The following is a 15935-nucleotide window of genomic DNA, read 5'->3' as shown; positions in this document are numbered from 1 at the left end:
GTGGGACTGAGGTTAAACACGGGGGCTCGGGGAGCCAAGAGATCCGGGTCTAGAAAAGGTTCTCTCCATTAATTCTGTTACACTGGGCAAGCATTTTCCTTCTCTGTGTGTCAATTTCCCCAGCTGTGAAAGGGAATCTGTGACACCGGAATCGTTAAACGATCCCGCAGGTCAGGATCTATAAAATTCTCGACCTTCTCTTGGATCTTCGTAACATCCCTTAGGAAGTCTAAGAATCTGCCATTCCCACACCCCGCTTCCTCCCCGGCACCGCCTGGCTTCTTGCGGGGGCAGGGGGTCACTTCAGGGGAACTGGGTCTCGGTCGGGGCGTGCTCTGCCAGCCGGCGGCTCCAGATCGTGCCAAGTCGCCGCGGGACCCCGCCGCCAGCTCCCCACCGCGCCGTCCTCCGTCCTCGCCTTCCCCGGCGCAGCTCGGAGCCCGGGAGACGGCCTGACCGCTTCCGCGGAGCCGGGCGCCCGGGACCGCCCGGCCGCGTCTGGCCTCCTCCCTGGAGCCGCCCCGCCCAGGGGAGCTGCGCGCGGCCGGCGCTTGGACCCCTCGGCAGCCGCAGGTGCCCGCCCGCCGCCGCCCAGCCCCGCGCTCACGCCGCCGCCGGGGCGCCCGGGCTGGCAGGCTCCATTCCCCGCTCAGTCCTGTTGCTCGGAGTTGCTCTTTTAGCCCCTGTTCCCCGGCTGGAAGCACCAGTCTGAGCTTCTCCGAAGGCGTGAAGGGATAACGGAGCTAGGTGAGTGATGCTCTAGATCTTTTTCCTTTTAAATAAACCTGCATACTAAGAGCGCTGGTGGAAAACTAGGAAGTTGAAAGGAAAGAGAAAGAAGACAAAAGCAGGCAGTCGGGATGACCCACCACAAGCTGATAGGGACCATGCCTAGCTTCTTAGAAATGTGTACCCCACTTTGTCCACCAGCCTCTGGCTCAGGTCGAGACACAGACAGACTTCAATAAATATTTGCTGGGGTAAGTGTGGGAGGTATCAATATTTCTGCTAGTTTCTCTTATCCAGCCTCAAAACAAGTCAACATTGCCTTTGATGGCTGGCTTCATCTCCACCAGAATTTCCCCCCCTCACACACACACTGCCCCAAAGCTGAAGAACTGGAATGGTTTTATACCAAGTGCCATGAAGTCACACAGTGGACTGCTATGCAGCACTTAAAAAGCAGAAATCAGAGCTGTATAGTGCAAAATCTACATTATACCTGTAGATAGCACACATATAATGGTAATGATCAGTAAGATGCAGAGCATATCTACTGTCTGATGTCACTTAGGTGACATTTTAAAAGACACGTTGTGTGTGTAAAATCACAGAAAGTAGTCTGTAAAATGTATATAGTCACATTCATAATTGTAGCTGGGGGGAAGCATGAAAGGGAATGAATTTGGCATGAAGATTGAGGTGGAAAACCTATTTTCCTATAGGCTTTAATATATAAAAATGATAAAGCAAAAGTTGATGAAATAAAAACAATAGTTAACTGTAAGTGGTGTTAACTTGGATCTTTTTCAGGATATTTTCTTTCTTTCTTGTGTGTCTAAATTTGTCTCCCGTTAAGCAGCTTTGTTGTTCAGATGCAAACAAAATAGTTATGTCTGTGCATATCTTGTGGGAACAAAACTAGACAGTTCTGTCAGAAGTTACAACTTTCTTGCATCACAGCATAGGTTCTTCCTGAAGAAGACACCTCTTTACCTAAGGAGCCTGAGCTGCTTGGAGCAGTTCACCTGTTGACCTCCTTCCAAAGTATAGGCCAAAGGTCAAACATTGTCTACAGTTAATAATCTGATATGTGGCCAGGTCAAGGGAGAATCTGGAAACTCCTTGATTTCCTTAATAAGACACATTGCTGTTTCTTTTATATTTTCTGTCTAGGATGTTTATTTCCATGGGTGGTGACTGCCCCCTTGATATCTCAAAATGATGCTTATGTAACACTGCAGAGTAAATATCAGGTCAGGAAAGGGTGTGGGGGTTGGTAGGAAAGAGTCCTATAACTCTCTCTTCTGGGCCCTGTTCAGTGGAATGGAAAAGATGTATCTCCATTTGCCTTCTAGGAAAAGGTTGATTTCTTTCTGGATATGAGGGAAAGTTACCAGTTTGGTTATCTTCAAAGGGAGAAAAAAGAGAAAGATGATTCTAGACAGGATTGAGTGTATTGAACAAAATGGATAAGCTATAACCCAGTAGGCCAAGTCTTCTGCCCATCCCCCAAACAAAAAGTTCCCTGTTTACATATTTTCTTCCTACACTAAAGAACATCACTGGATCTTTGGTAAACAAAATTGTCTGCACATCGGAACAGAAGTCGGAAATATGGTAAATTGTGATCATATCCCTCTTTCTGTTTCTGACCTGACAACTTACAAGGTCAGTGCTTAGTACACTTTGTGTTGTGGGAAGATGGGCTACTTGAGAAAAGCCTGAGGTGTGAAGAAAAATCTAAGAGTGGCAGCACTGGGGTGTGGCGTGAAAGCTATGTGTCCTGAGGTTTTACTCACAAAATTGAAGAGAATGTAGCCCCTGTCCACAATATTAACAATCACAGCTCCTTAAAATTGCTGTTCTCTTTAGGACTAAGCCTCTCTGATGTCATCTGTGGCTCAGCCTTTCCTATTCCCCACTTACTCTGGGCTCTAAACGCAATAATGAAACACACAGGGCACTCCATTGCTTCTCCCTGGCCTGCAAGGAAATACTGAGTATCCCACCCACTTCTTCCTCACCCTCTTTCCCTCAGGGATTACAAACCCTTTGTTTGTAGCCCAGAGACACAGTTGAGTTCTTTCTCTCTCTCTCATCTCCATCATCCCCTCTGAGCTTCCTCCAGCCACCTGTTACCTCCTTCTCCTCCCTCCCCTCCCCCATATTACTTAATCTCTTGCTTCCTAATTGCTGACTGTGTCTTTGCTCTCCATTTAAAGCTTCCTTTTCAAGTCCAGAAGGCACTTTGCCAGCAGTTGGCTTTCATTATGAAAAGTAGCATTTCCTTAATGAGTCTGCCTTCCAAATGAAGGCTTTACTTACATTTCCTCTAATAGGAAAAGGAGCTTTTCTTCTAGATTTGCATAGGGGCTACTTAAATTCCTTTTCAATTACTCATCCTTAGTCCAGATTCACTTGGGACACTTTTTTCCATTCTGACTCATTCTGACTCTAACTTGTATTCCTGTCACGTGCAAAAAGTTCAAGAGGAAATCAACAGGTGTCATATTAAAAATAATACATGATAAGGAAATATTGCACTATTAAAAGTAGCATAGCTAATATTAATTCTTTGCAAATTATGTGCCAGGCATGGTGTTAGTTGCCTCACACGGATTGTCTCATGTTGGAGAAGACTGTTGAAAGTACCTGAGACTGCAAGGAGATCCAACCAGTCCATCCTAAAGGAAATCAGTTCTGAATATTCATTGAAAGGACTGATGCTGAAGCTGAAGCTCCAATACTTTGGCCACCTGATGCCGAGGGCCAACTCGTTGGAAAAGACTCTGATGCTGGGAAAGATTGAAGGCGGGAGGAGAAGGGAATGACAGAGGATGAGATGGTTGGATGGCATCACCAACTCAATGGATATGAGCTTGAGCAATCTCCGGGAGTTGGTGATGGACAGGGACAGGCATGCTGCAGTCCATGAGTCACAAAGAGTCAGACACAACTGAGCAACTAAACTGAACTGATGAGCCATATTTGTCCCATGCATGAGATATGCTCAAGTCATATAGCTGATACAAACTTTTAAATATTGTTTAAAATCTAGGATGTCTGATGCTAGGAGGGATTGGGGGTGGGAGGAGACGGGGACAACAGAGAGTGAGATGACTGGATGGCATCACTGACTCAATAGACATGAGTTTGAGTGAACTCCGGGAGTTGGTGATGGACAGGGAGGTCTGGCGTGCTGTGATTCATGGGGTCACAAAGAGTGGTTACGACTGAGCAACTGAACTGAACTGAACTGAGGCTTTTATCCTTTTGCGGGGTAGACTTAAAGATCTGGCCCCCAGGGTCTGTGTTTGCACTTTAGCAACAATTTTTTTGATGGAGGCTGGATTTCGCAGGTCGCCAGTGTCCCAGCAGGCAGTAATATCTTCCACCTGGTCCAACTCACTCATTTGCATTTCCCTCTGGCTCTTGTAGGCATCTGAGCTTGTGATTTCTGCAGAAGGCATTGTTTCTCCCACTTGAGAGATGGGCAATTTAAAAGCCATTTTCAGTGTCAGTTTTCCATACCAGTTTCCGGGAAAGTAAAGTATTTTTATAATTATGTTAAAAATGATCAAAGCTGTAAATATACACTTTGCAGAGCTTTTTAGCTCTCATGTGTTATTTGAGCTTCCTAGCTGCCAACAATTATTGAGCACTTGTACTGTGAAAATACATTATGTATTATCTCATGAAATCACATTTAATTTGTGTTTGAGGTGAGGACAGTTATGATCTTCAAGTTCAGGGAAGAAAAGAAATATGTTCCATGAAACTCTGCAACTTGCTGGTATGGTCAAGCCCAAACTCAGAACTTGTGCCTTTGATATTTAGTAACTTCCAGGATCAGAGGAAAGAGGGGATGTCTTTTTATGACTGAAAATTAACTTGATCACCCATCGAAAAATGTTTAAAATTAACCTACTTCTCAAAGATATAGAAAATCACAGTACAATATTTCTTTTATTTTATATGTGTTACATAGAGCACTGCTGGGAATTCCCTGGTGGTCCAGTGGTTAAGACTCAGCACTTTCACTACAAGGGCCCAGGTTCAATCCCTGGTGGAGGAATTAAGACACTGCAAGCCACCCAGCATGGCCAAAGTAATTTTTTTAAAAAAGCATTGCTGACCTCATTTTAAACTTGTCTTCACACTTAGAAAAATATTTCACTTTCCTCCCTCTTTGTAAGTCCAGGTCCATTTCTGATGAGGCCATGTAGTGGGTTCTCCCAGATGTTAGATGTTCTCTGTTGTTTGTGAAACTGTCATTTTCAAGAATGAAACATTTTACTGCAGTGGTTCAGATTAGCTTAATTTCAGCTACTGTCTTTAATCAGGTACACCTGAGTACACCATATCATAAGAATTCCTTTTCTTTTTATCTCCCAGATACCTAGCTGAGGCTTCCAGACCCCTTTTGAGTGAAGATGACTGTTTCTGCTGGAATAATGTAAGTGGAAGGTCCAGGTCTGGGTAGACTCAACTATGGGAGCCAACACTTCAAGCAAACCACCAGTGTTTGATGAAAATGATGATGGTGAGAAATGTTCAATAATTGTATATAAATATTGAACTTGCAGAATTCAGATATAAGCTCCTCACTTCATAAGTAAATTGCCATGTACTGGATTGGCCACAAAATTCCTTCAGGTTTTTCCATACCATCTTAGGAAAAACCCAGAGCGAACTTCTTTGCCAACCCAATAAGACCTTTAAAAAAGGTAAACCCGGGGCAAATTCATATCAATGTATGGCAAAACCAACCAATATAATATTGTAAAATAATTTGCCTCCAATAAAAAATAAATTAACTACAAAAAAAAAAAAAAAAAAGGTAGAATGCAAGGATAAGCCTGAGCATAACCTTGCATGCTAAGAGCTGGATTTTACCTTCCACTTTCCATGGGATCTTGGACAGCTTTCTTAATCTTGACTCTACCAATGCCCTTTGTCCAAAGGGAGCTGTGAGTGGGCACCTGGTTTCAATAGAAGACCTTGAAACTAAATGATTTAATTCTCTGTGCTGCTCCCTTGACAGATGAAGTTACCCCTACTGGTAGCTGTTACAGAAAATTTCTTATATTATCAAATTGTATGTGAGTGATAATACTCATAATATTATAGAGTGGAGTGAGGCAAGTTTGTGCCTTCTGAGTTTCCAACTTACATATTCCTAGGGGTCCTTGCCAATTTCCACAATGCTAGGTCAGAGGGAAAAGAATCAGTTTCATTGGAGAGAAGTGAAACTTTTAGCAGCCTTATAGGCATACGCTCTTAGGTTGTCTGGGGAAAAGGTGGCCCTGGTCCCCAGCTAGTGAGTTGCCCAGGTGCCCCAGAGACAGCCCCCAGAATCATTTCCAGGGAGTTCTGTTAATTGGACCACAAAGGAAAAGAACAATGAATGGAAATTCAGGAGATTTGAGCCCTAGTCCTCTTCTCAGCTACCTGTGTGGCTCAGGAAGTTTACCTTCAACTTCTTCATCAATCAAGTGAGAGGAGAGGGTAGTAAACTTGAAGTTCTTTTTCAACTCCAGAAGTTCATCATTTTGAGATCCTAAAGGCACTTTGCAAAAATGATGAAACAGCATCTGAATCATCAAGCAAAGTTTGCTAAAACAGAAACTTACAAGTAATAGTGACTTAAAGAAGATAGTTGTGTTTTTCTTTCTCATGTTAGCAATCTAGGCATACGTAATCCAGGTGAGATGTGACTCTGAAGGGTTAGGGACTCTGGCTCTGACAAGTTGGCTTCTTTCTAGCCCTTCGTAGCCCGTGTTACTGTCACCCTCAGGGTGGCTCACCACCATATCACATCCCAGCCATGGGAAGCAGGAGAGCGGGGAGGTCAAGCCCACTCCTTTTAAGGATGTGATCCGCCTGTTGCTTGTCACTTAGACTCACACCTACATACCTAGTTACAAGGGAGACTGAGAAGTTTAGTTAGTTATCTTGCATGGCCATGAACCTTCTAAAAATAAGGAGTTCTGTTTTGTTATACAAGAAGGGGACAGTTAGCTCTCTGCCATGGCTGGGGAACAAACAAAAGTCTGCTCTGATCTTAGTTTTTAAGTTTTTGTTTGGACCCTTTAAAAAAACAAATATCTGGCGGATCAAGATGCTTTGTTGCCAGCTGTTCACTATCAATTCAGAGATGTGTCATGACTACCTATACAAAATACTGCAGAGGAGCCCTGAAATTATATGGTTTGAAAATGGTCTTAAGAAAACTTCTTTCCACTCATAGCTATAGCCTTGCTTTGCTCTTTCAAGCTGTAAAGTCGAGGATCTAGAGGGTATTACTTGATTTTTTCCATGTCTAAAATAGGAAGACAAAAAGACTTGGATTTCATGTGTTTGGTTCACTGCGATCCCTACAGATTCATAGCTACGGTTGTACATGATGCTGGTCCTCAGAGAACAGAGGAGGAAAGAGAGGCCAGCTTCATGCTTATTACTTGTTAGGGGTATATGTCATTTTAAGGTACTAGGATAGCATGATAATGAGAAAATAGAGAGGTCTAAATCTTCTTTAATCTAGCCAGCCCTTGATTTCATGGAGTGTCCAACATCCCCAAAGGAATTGTGGCAAATGAGAAGCCAGGTACCACTTTACAAGTAACTTTAAGGGGCTCTGGGAAAACTAGGTTGGAGTGAAATCAGGCGGAAGGAGCAAGCAGCTCTTTCTTAACACCCTCTGTGGTGGTGGTTGTTCAGCCGTGTCTAAATCCTTGCAACCCGATGGACTGCAACACACCAGGCTTCCCTGTCCTTCACCATCTCTTGGAGCTTGCTCAAACTCATGTCCACTGAGTCAGTGATGCCATTCAACCATCTCATCCCTTGCCGTCCCCTTCTCCTCCTGCCTTCAATCATTCCCAGCATCAGGGTCTTTTCCAACGAGTTGGCTCTTGGCATCAGGTGGTCAAAGTATTGGAGCTTCAACTTCAGCATCAGTCCTTCCAATGAATATTCAGGGTTGATTTCCTTTAGGATTGACTGGTTTGATCTCCTTGCAGTCCAAGGGACTATCAAGAGTTTTCTCCAGCAACACATTATTGTTCTTCAGAGCTCAGCCTTCTTTATGACCCAGCTTGCACACCCACACATGACTACTGGAAAAACCATAGCTTTGACTATATGGACCTTTGTCAGCAAAATGATGTCTTTGTTTTTAATAATATGTTGTCTAGGTTTATCATAGCTTTCCTTTCAATACACTCTAGGTCACCATTTTTTGTTGTCCTGGCCCCCAGCAGATGAGCCTACAGTAGCATCCTTAGAGAGAAGAGCAGAGCAGTATGTCTGCGCTTCCCAGGGCAAGACTTTGAGTCCGTTTACATGCTGAGTTGTAAAGCACAAGTAGAAAGACAAATGCATCTCCTGCGAGCCCATCCCTCTGCTGGATGTGAGGAGCAGAGTAGGGCACAAGATGCCCCTTCCCCTGCCTTTGTGGAGCTCCTGTTCTAACGGTGGGAGGCAAACAAGAAACTAGTTAATGAATACACAAACCAGATAACTTCAGACAGTGTTCAAGTGCCACCAGGGGAAGGATCTGAGGACCTTATGGAGAGTGACAGGGTGATGGTGAGGAGACTTCAGACTCCTGGCCTTTCTGAGGAAGGAACACCTGAGGTAAAGCGTGAAAAATGTGAGGAAGCCACTCATGAAATAACAGAAAAGTTCAAGCACAAGAAAAGGTCCGAATAATGACAAAGTCGGAAATGACCAGTTGCCTATATCTCCACATTCTGATGAGAATAAATTTGTATGTTATGAAAAGGGACCATATTTAATTGCCATATTAATTTATTTTTTTACAAGATCATTGAGTTTAGGGGAGGAAAATTATGACATTCTGGTTATTTCTTAAATGAGTAAATCCTATAACGTAGATTTGGCTCCTTTCATAGCTCTGGACTGAGCACAAGGAAAATTTTTATTTGATTGCTATGAGGCTTCTAACCAAGAAACAATGACAAAAAGCACTGACTGATCCAAGAACATTAATGCCTATATCATATTTGATCTCTGTATTTTTATGTAAATAATCAAATAGAGCCAGAATCTAGGGCACTTAAATGAACCAATTTAATTATTTTAAAATATTGCTGAAAAGAATCCCAAGATGTGATGAAAAAGTGTTTACTATTCCCATTATACATTTGTGAAGAAAATATGCACCCATTTTCCCAAGTAATATTTCAAGATTTCTTTCTCATGGAAAAAATGTTTTGGTTTACTTCAAAGGTAATTAAGGAAGAAGATGTTAGTGGATGTCCTTTGAGATAAGCTATTCTTGCTGGAATTCATCCTGACACTTTCTGTTTCATGCTGGTCCATCTGATACTGATTTTGAGAGAATCATTCTGTTAGTTACTTATGTTGATCTTTATTTAGTGAAAACAAAGTATAAGCTTTACAGCTGCTGAGGAAGAACAGAAGGTTTGCTTAGTTAATTGCTGTTAAGTCATTTCTTACCAAGTAGATCTTACATGATACTGCTGTTTTGTGGTTTAGGGTAAACCTAAGTTCTGATTATTTTGTTTGTGTGTGTGTAGTATAATATAAATGGGCTTACCTGGTGGCTCAGATGGTAAAGAATCTGCCTGCAGTGCAGGAGACCTGGATTTGATCCCTGGGTCAGGAAGATATCCTGGAGAAGGAATGGCTCTCCACTCCAGTACCCACCTTTCTTTTCCCTGGAGAATCCCATGGACAGTGGAGCCTGGCAGGCTACAGTCCAAGGGGTCACAAAGAGTTGGAGGTGACTGAGTGACTAACACTCTAATATATATAATAAAATGTACCATTTTCACCACTTTTAAGTGTACAGTTCAATGGCATTGATGGGGTACATCTGGGGGCTGCCCTCACCACCATCTATCTCTGGACCCCATTGACTGTAGCCCACCAAGCTCCCCTGTCCACGGATTTTCCCAGGCAAGAATACTGGAGTGGGTCACCTTTCCCTCCTCCAGGGGATCTTTCCAACCCAGGGATCTAACCCTAGGCTCCTGTACTGCAGGCAGATTCTTTACCATTGAGCTACCTGGAAAGCCCCTGGAACTTTTTAATCTTCCTAAACTGAAGTTTTGTAGCCATTAAACATTAATTCTCCATTCCCTCATCCCCGTAACCCCTGACAACCACCATTCTACTTTATGTCTATGATTTTAACTGTTCTGTGTGTGTATATTAGTCACTCAGTCGTGTCTGACTCTGTGCGACCCCATGGACTATATAGCCTGCCAATATCCTCTGGTCCACGGGATTCCCCAGGCAAAAATACTGGAGTGGATTGGCATTTCCTTCTCCAGGGGATCTTCCTGATTCAGGGATGGAACCCGGGTCTCCTACATTCGCAGGTAGATTCTTTAGCATGTGAGCCACCAGGGAAGCCCTTTAACTATTCTAGATGCCTTATAAAGTTGAATCATGTATTATTTGTCCTTTTGTGTCTGGTTTATTTCAGTTGTCAAGGTTCATCCATACTGTAGCATGTATTAGAATTTCATTCCTTTTTAAGGCTGAAAAATAGTCTACACTGTATGCAGATAACGCATTCTGAATTTAGTTTTTCATTCATCAATGAACATTGGGTTATTTCTACCTTTTGACTACTATAAATAATGCTGCTGTGAGCACGGGTGTACAAGTATATGTTCAAGCCTGTTTTCAACTGGTACATCCTTTAGAAGTAGAATTCCTGGATCACATGGTAATTCTTTAATTTTTTGAGGAACCCCTCACCACACTGTCTTCTACCTAATTATGTTTTATATTTTAGTAGTGGGAGACCACTTGACATAATAGACCAGGGCCCTGGTAGTGAAAACCCATACACAGATTCAAATCTCAGCTGTGCCACAAACTAACAATCTGTATATTTTTATGTGAAAAGTCAAAGGAGATATAGCCTGATCAACCATCAAACACCAGTCAATCTAATTATAAACATTCTAATAGGATTTGAAATACCATAGAAAAGGTCCCCAAATTTAAATAATTACTAGTGAATTAATTTGGAAAAAAATCCTTCTATTGTATGAGTTATTAAATCTCTGTAAGCTCAGTTTCTTCATATATAAAATGCAAGTTAATTGGACATATATTTCATTGGGTCATTATGAGGGTAGACTAAACTAATGCAGGTAAAATACTCAGCAAGGTATTTCATATAAAGTAACCACCCTCTTAATGCTAGTTATAACATTATTTACCAGTATCAGAGGCTCTGAGCATGAACCCTTTTAAGTATTTCTACTTTGGAAATACACAGCATTGATGACATGCAACTGTGTAGATGCCATAGTTAATATGACCTATTCACAATTCTATCAACAGAATTGAATTGCCAGATGGCGGAGCTTATGAATTCTGTGTAAACCTATGTAAGTCCTCTGAAAAGAAGCCAAATTATTAACTTCACGAAAACATAATCTCATCTGGTTTTTCTTTGATCTCCTCTGGGGTGATTATATTTTCATTTAAGGCAAAATCATGAACTCATTGGGTTGAAAAATCAATAAATTAACTTTTCCTGATGTAAGTTCAAAGCAGAGTAAGTAATCCCATTTGACTAGACATTGTGACAGTTTTCCCCCAAAACCAACTACCATGTAGATACTGTGAGAAATAAGGAATAATACAGAAAAGCTATGTTTCCTAAAAGAAAAGAAATACAGCTAGTACTTGTTATTAATGTTTATAACTTGTTTGTTATATCTGCTTTATTTCCTCTCTCTCTCTCATTTTTTTTTTTTTTGCTTGTTTTATTAAAAGATCAGCATTTTCAAAGCCCAGTTGTTGAGGTTTTCAGGCTGACTTAGGGAAAGGAATTCTTTAACTCAGGAGAAAGTGGACTTGGTTATAATTCAGGGTCTGGGCAACAGAAAAGGATCTTGTAATCACTGCAAATTGTATGTGTTTCCAAGCACATACAAATCATGTAGAGGTGATGGAGTTGGTTTAGTTAAACCAAGAGACAACTTTCTTCTGGAGGACTGTAGCTGAGAAAAGTTGGCCTTACATTAAAAAGGCTCTACAAAGAATACATCGATGCTGAGTTTGCAGAGTGCTCAATTATTGCATTGTTCTTTGGACTTGCTGCAAGCTCAGTGTTCCGCTTTCATTTGGCATCACTTGTCTCCTAGGATGTGTGTGACTGCTTCCAGTTTTCTTACATCTTCTTTGGGGACAGAGGCAATGGGTCCTTCAAAATGTTGGGCCAAAAAAATTGTCCACAGATTTGCAATCCAAAAGAAATGAGAGGTTACTGAATTGATTCCAGCCCTGAAGGACTTTCAGATTCTTCCTTGTTGTTTTAATGTCCCAGTGGGGTAGGCAAATGAATTTCAGACTTCCCCCTCTCAAACTTGAGTAATGTTGTCTGATATTATTTAGTATTTTGTGTTAAAATGGTTGGGAAAGTAAAATGAACATTTCCCTAGTGAGAACTGGCTCCTTAAAACCATTATCTAGGACATTCTAACATTTAGTTAAAGGATTTGTCATAAATAATCTCAGATCCACTAGTTTATGGCAACAAACACTTTTAATTTGGGAGGGCTTCATCTCCCCCATCCTAAGGTATCAGAAGAGTCAGGGAGAAACAGGCTAGACAGAGCCAAGAAAAGAGACATCAAAGACAGAGGCGGTGATTTCAATTTGCATGTTTCCTGAGCAGTGGGTTAGAAAAACATGTTTGGGAGAATCTACGCAAATAAATTTAGGCAACTTACATCCTGCCTTTGGAGATTCACAGTGCTTATTAGCATAATAACGGCTCTGAAATGTGCAACAATATTGAAATCTCAGTACTCTGATAATTTTCAAACTTATTTCAAAATTAAATTAGGTTGTGGAAAACCTTTTAATAATACCTTGTGGCAAATAATTCTCTGTGGATCTCAATTTGGGAAGCAAAAGGTCACGATCATGAACACTTTCTATTGGAAACATCATTTCTTCCCATTTATCCCTTTCTTCCTTCCTTCCCTGATTTAATAGCTTGCAGAATCTCCACAGTTGAAAAGCGATGATGTTCTTCTGTAGTTTCCTGCCTACAAGTTTTTCAGGCAACATAATGCATGTTTATAGAGGTTAATGAGTAAAACACAGGGTAGCTCTGTGTAATGGTGGGATGCTTCCAGTCCAGATGGGAATTAGATTGGGAGATAACTTCTTTTGTGTTTTTAAAGAATATTTTAGTTTAGAGTGTCTTATGCACAAAGTATGTTGAAGCAGTTACTCATTATTAAACAATCATGCTGTACTAATTTTTATCCTATCCAAAGCTACAGAGTTTTTTTTTTTTTCATCTTGAAACTAACCTAGGTTGAAAAATTAAATTGGTTAGCTAGCTTAAATATTCAGCAACTACTTCAATGAGAATGGAAGTGAAGGCCTTCAGAGAATCTGACTTCTGCTATATGAGCTTCCCAAGTGGTGCTAGTGTGAAGACCCTGCCTGCCAGTTCAGGAGACATAAGAGACACAGGTTTGATCCCTGGGTTGTGAAGATCCCCTGGAGGAGGAAATGGCATCCCACTCCAGTTTTCTGGCCTGGAGAATCCCATGGACAGAGGTGGACTACAGTCCATACAGTTGCAAAAAGTCAGACATGACTGGAGAGACTCAGCACACATCACGTGGCCTGACAAGCGTTAATTTACTTACAGAGACCCAGGACTTTACCAATTCAGGTTCTATGAATTACACAGGGATTTCAACTATACATTGCTCTGGGGCCGTTTGTGGAAATTTCGTTTGTAAACACGTACACAATGATGGAATTATATTCCTCTTAAAATAGGACACAGCACAATTTATATGGCTGAAAGGACTGAAAAAACTATGGTTATAGATTTTGAATTCACTAGACTGGCAGAGGCATTTTTCTTTTTTCCTCCTGAACTATTTCTTCTTTCCTTCCTAGAGGCATATTTACAGTACAATAAGTTATATTAACCTTGTTCTACACTTGAGTTACCTATGTTTTTTGTTATTTCTAAGAAGAGTTGAAAGTAGGGGTTGGTATGCTTTCTCTCTGGTGGGCCAGACAGTAAATATTTTATGCTGTGCTGTTCAGTCTCCATCACAACGACTCACTCTCCTGAAGGCAGCCATAAACAGTGAGGAAACTAACAAATATGGCTCTATTTCAATAACACTCTTACTTGTAGACACTGAAATTTGAATTTCAAATCATATTTACTTGTCACAAAATATTTTGATTTGCCAAACATTTAAAAATATCAAAACCATTTTTAGCTTATGAGCCATATAAAAATAGAGGGTGGACTTTGACCTGCATGCCATGTTGTAGTAACCCTTGCTCTAAAGCATCCTGAAGGCATTTATTTATGTGTGCCAGGGGCTCATCTGATATCCATTCATAACCATCGAGCTGTCACGAAAAGACTGGGTAAGAAGACTGACATCTGTTCTCTACAGATGCTTAACAAAGGCAGTCTTCACAGACTCTTTTTTCTTCATCCGTGTGAGTCAGTAGAAGTACTTGGACCAGTAAATCTACTATTTTAGAGAATAAATTATATTATTTTTGTAAATATATGTATTATTTGGTAGCCTAGATTCAATTCAATGTAATTCATTTGAAATATCATTGCTGCTGCTGCTGCTGCTGCTAAGTCACTTCAGTCGTGTCCGACTCTGCGATCCCATAGACGGCATCCCACCAGGCTCCCCCATCCCTGGAATTCTCCAGGCAAGGGCATTTACTCAACTGAGAGGCATCCAACAATTGGGGGTATTGATCCCCCATCCTGCCCCAACTTCTACTTTCCGATTTGTTCTAAAGAAATAGCCAGTGCATTTCTGACTTTTGAAACAATTCATGAGTTGGGGTCCAGGCAGCAGAAAAAGAAGCAGTTGGTGCCCATTGCTTGGTCTTGGCATGAGTAGTTGGTGTCAGAAAAGCCCCTACTCCCTGGGGTACCGTGTTTCATAAAAGGGAAGTGCTGACTATGCAGGCAAATGCCATCAATTGGCCTTGAAAGCTGCGTTCCTGGAGAAGTTTCAAATATTTCCTTAAAGGACCTGCCAAACTCCACATGTATTAGTGGCAATCATTTGCTGCCAACCAGTTGGGATGATAAAGGACTAAGGAAGCAGCTAAGTGATTTTTTTTTTATCAGTGGATCATCAGTGAAATGTTCTAGAGTGGACCTTCAACCTTAAACATTGTGGTGTCAGTTAAACCACAGGTTAATTCAGTGGCTTCTAGATACGCTCTGTGAACAAATATAATATTTTTCTTAGTCTGTGCTGAAAGGAGAAAAACAAGAGCAATGTAGTAAGTTTCTCACAAGGTAATATTAGTAAAAATTTTAAGTTTACCTTCTTTCTTGTGTGTGTCTAGTATTTAAGGATTGTGGAAATACAATTTTTTTTTTCCACAGTGAGAACTTAGAGAAGTGACTTGTCTCTCAGATCTCCAGTTTTCTCACATGTAAATGGGTGCTAATAATAGTATCTGCCTCAAATATATTTTGTGGGAATAAAAAGATTATACATAAAAAGTGTTTATCACACTGCCTCAGTTCCGTTCAGTTCAGTCGCTCAGTCGTGTCCGACTCTTTGCGACCACATGAATCAAAGCACTCCAGGCCTTCCTGTCCATCACCAACTCCCGGAGTTCACGCAAACTCATGTCCATCGAGTCGATGATGCCATCCAGCCATCTCATTCTCTGTCGTCCCCATCTCCTCCCACCTCCAATCCCTCCCAGCATCAGATTCTTTTCCAGTGAGTCAACTCGTTGCATGAGGTGGCCAAAGTATTGCAGTTCAGCTTTAGCATCAGTCCTTCCAATGAACACCCAGGATTGATCTCCTTTAGAATGGACTGGTTGGACCTCCTTGCAGTCCAAGGGACTCTCAAGAGTCTTCTCCTGCACCACAGTTCAAAAGCATCAATTCTTAGGCAATCAGCTTTCTTCAGAGTCCAACTCTCACATCCATACATGAACACAGGAAAAACCATAGCCTTGACTAGACGGACCTTGGTTGGCAAAGTAATGTCTCTGCTTTTTAATATGCTGTCTAGGTTGGTCATAACTTTCCTTCCAAGGAGTGTCTTTTAATTTCCTGGCTGCAATCAGCATCTGCAGTGATTTTGGAGCGCAAAAAAATAAAGTCTGACACTGTTTCCACTGTTTCCCCATCTATTTCCCATGAAGTGATG

At 41.4% G+C, this 15935-nt stretch overlaps 1 protein-coding gene across 1 annotated transcript in view; it reads left to right on the top strand.

Moving 5' to 3' along the window:
* Positions 1–368: 368 nt before the first annotated feature.
* STK32A (serine/threonine kinase 32A) overlaps positions 369–15935 on the top strand; it is a 145765-nt gene continuing 130198 nt past the window's right edge. Inside the window, exons 1-2 of the mRNA XM_055428832.2 lie at positions 369–747; positions 5119–5266. Of these exons, the coding sequence (XP_055284807.1) occupies positions 5215–5266 (52 nt within the window). The 5' untranslated portion in view covers positions 369–747; positions 5119–5214. The remainder of the gene's footprint in view (positions 748–5118; positions 5267–15935) is intronic.

The sequence above is a fragment of the Moschus berezovskii genome, chromosome 8 (assembly GCF_049115385.1).
Source record: "Moschus berezovskii isolate FMDL1 chromosome 8, NW_MosBer_1.0, whole genome shotgun sequence".
Classification (NCBI taxonomy): domain Eukaryota; kingdom Metazoa; phylum Chordata; class Mammalia; order Artiodactyla; family Moschidae; genus Moschus; species Moschus berezovskii.
This window is presented reverse-complemented; position numbering and strand designations above follow the sequence as displayed.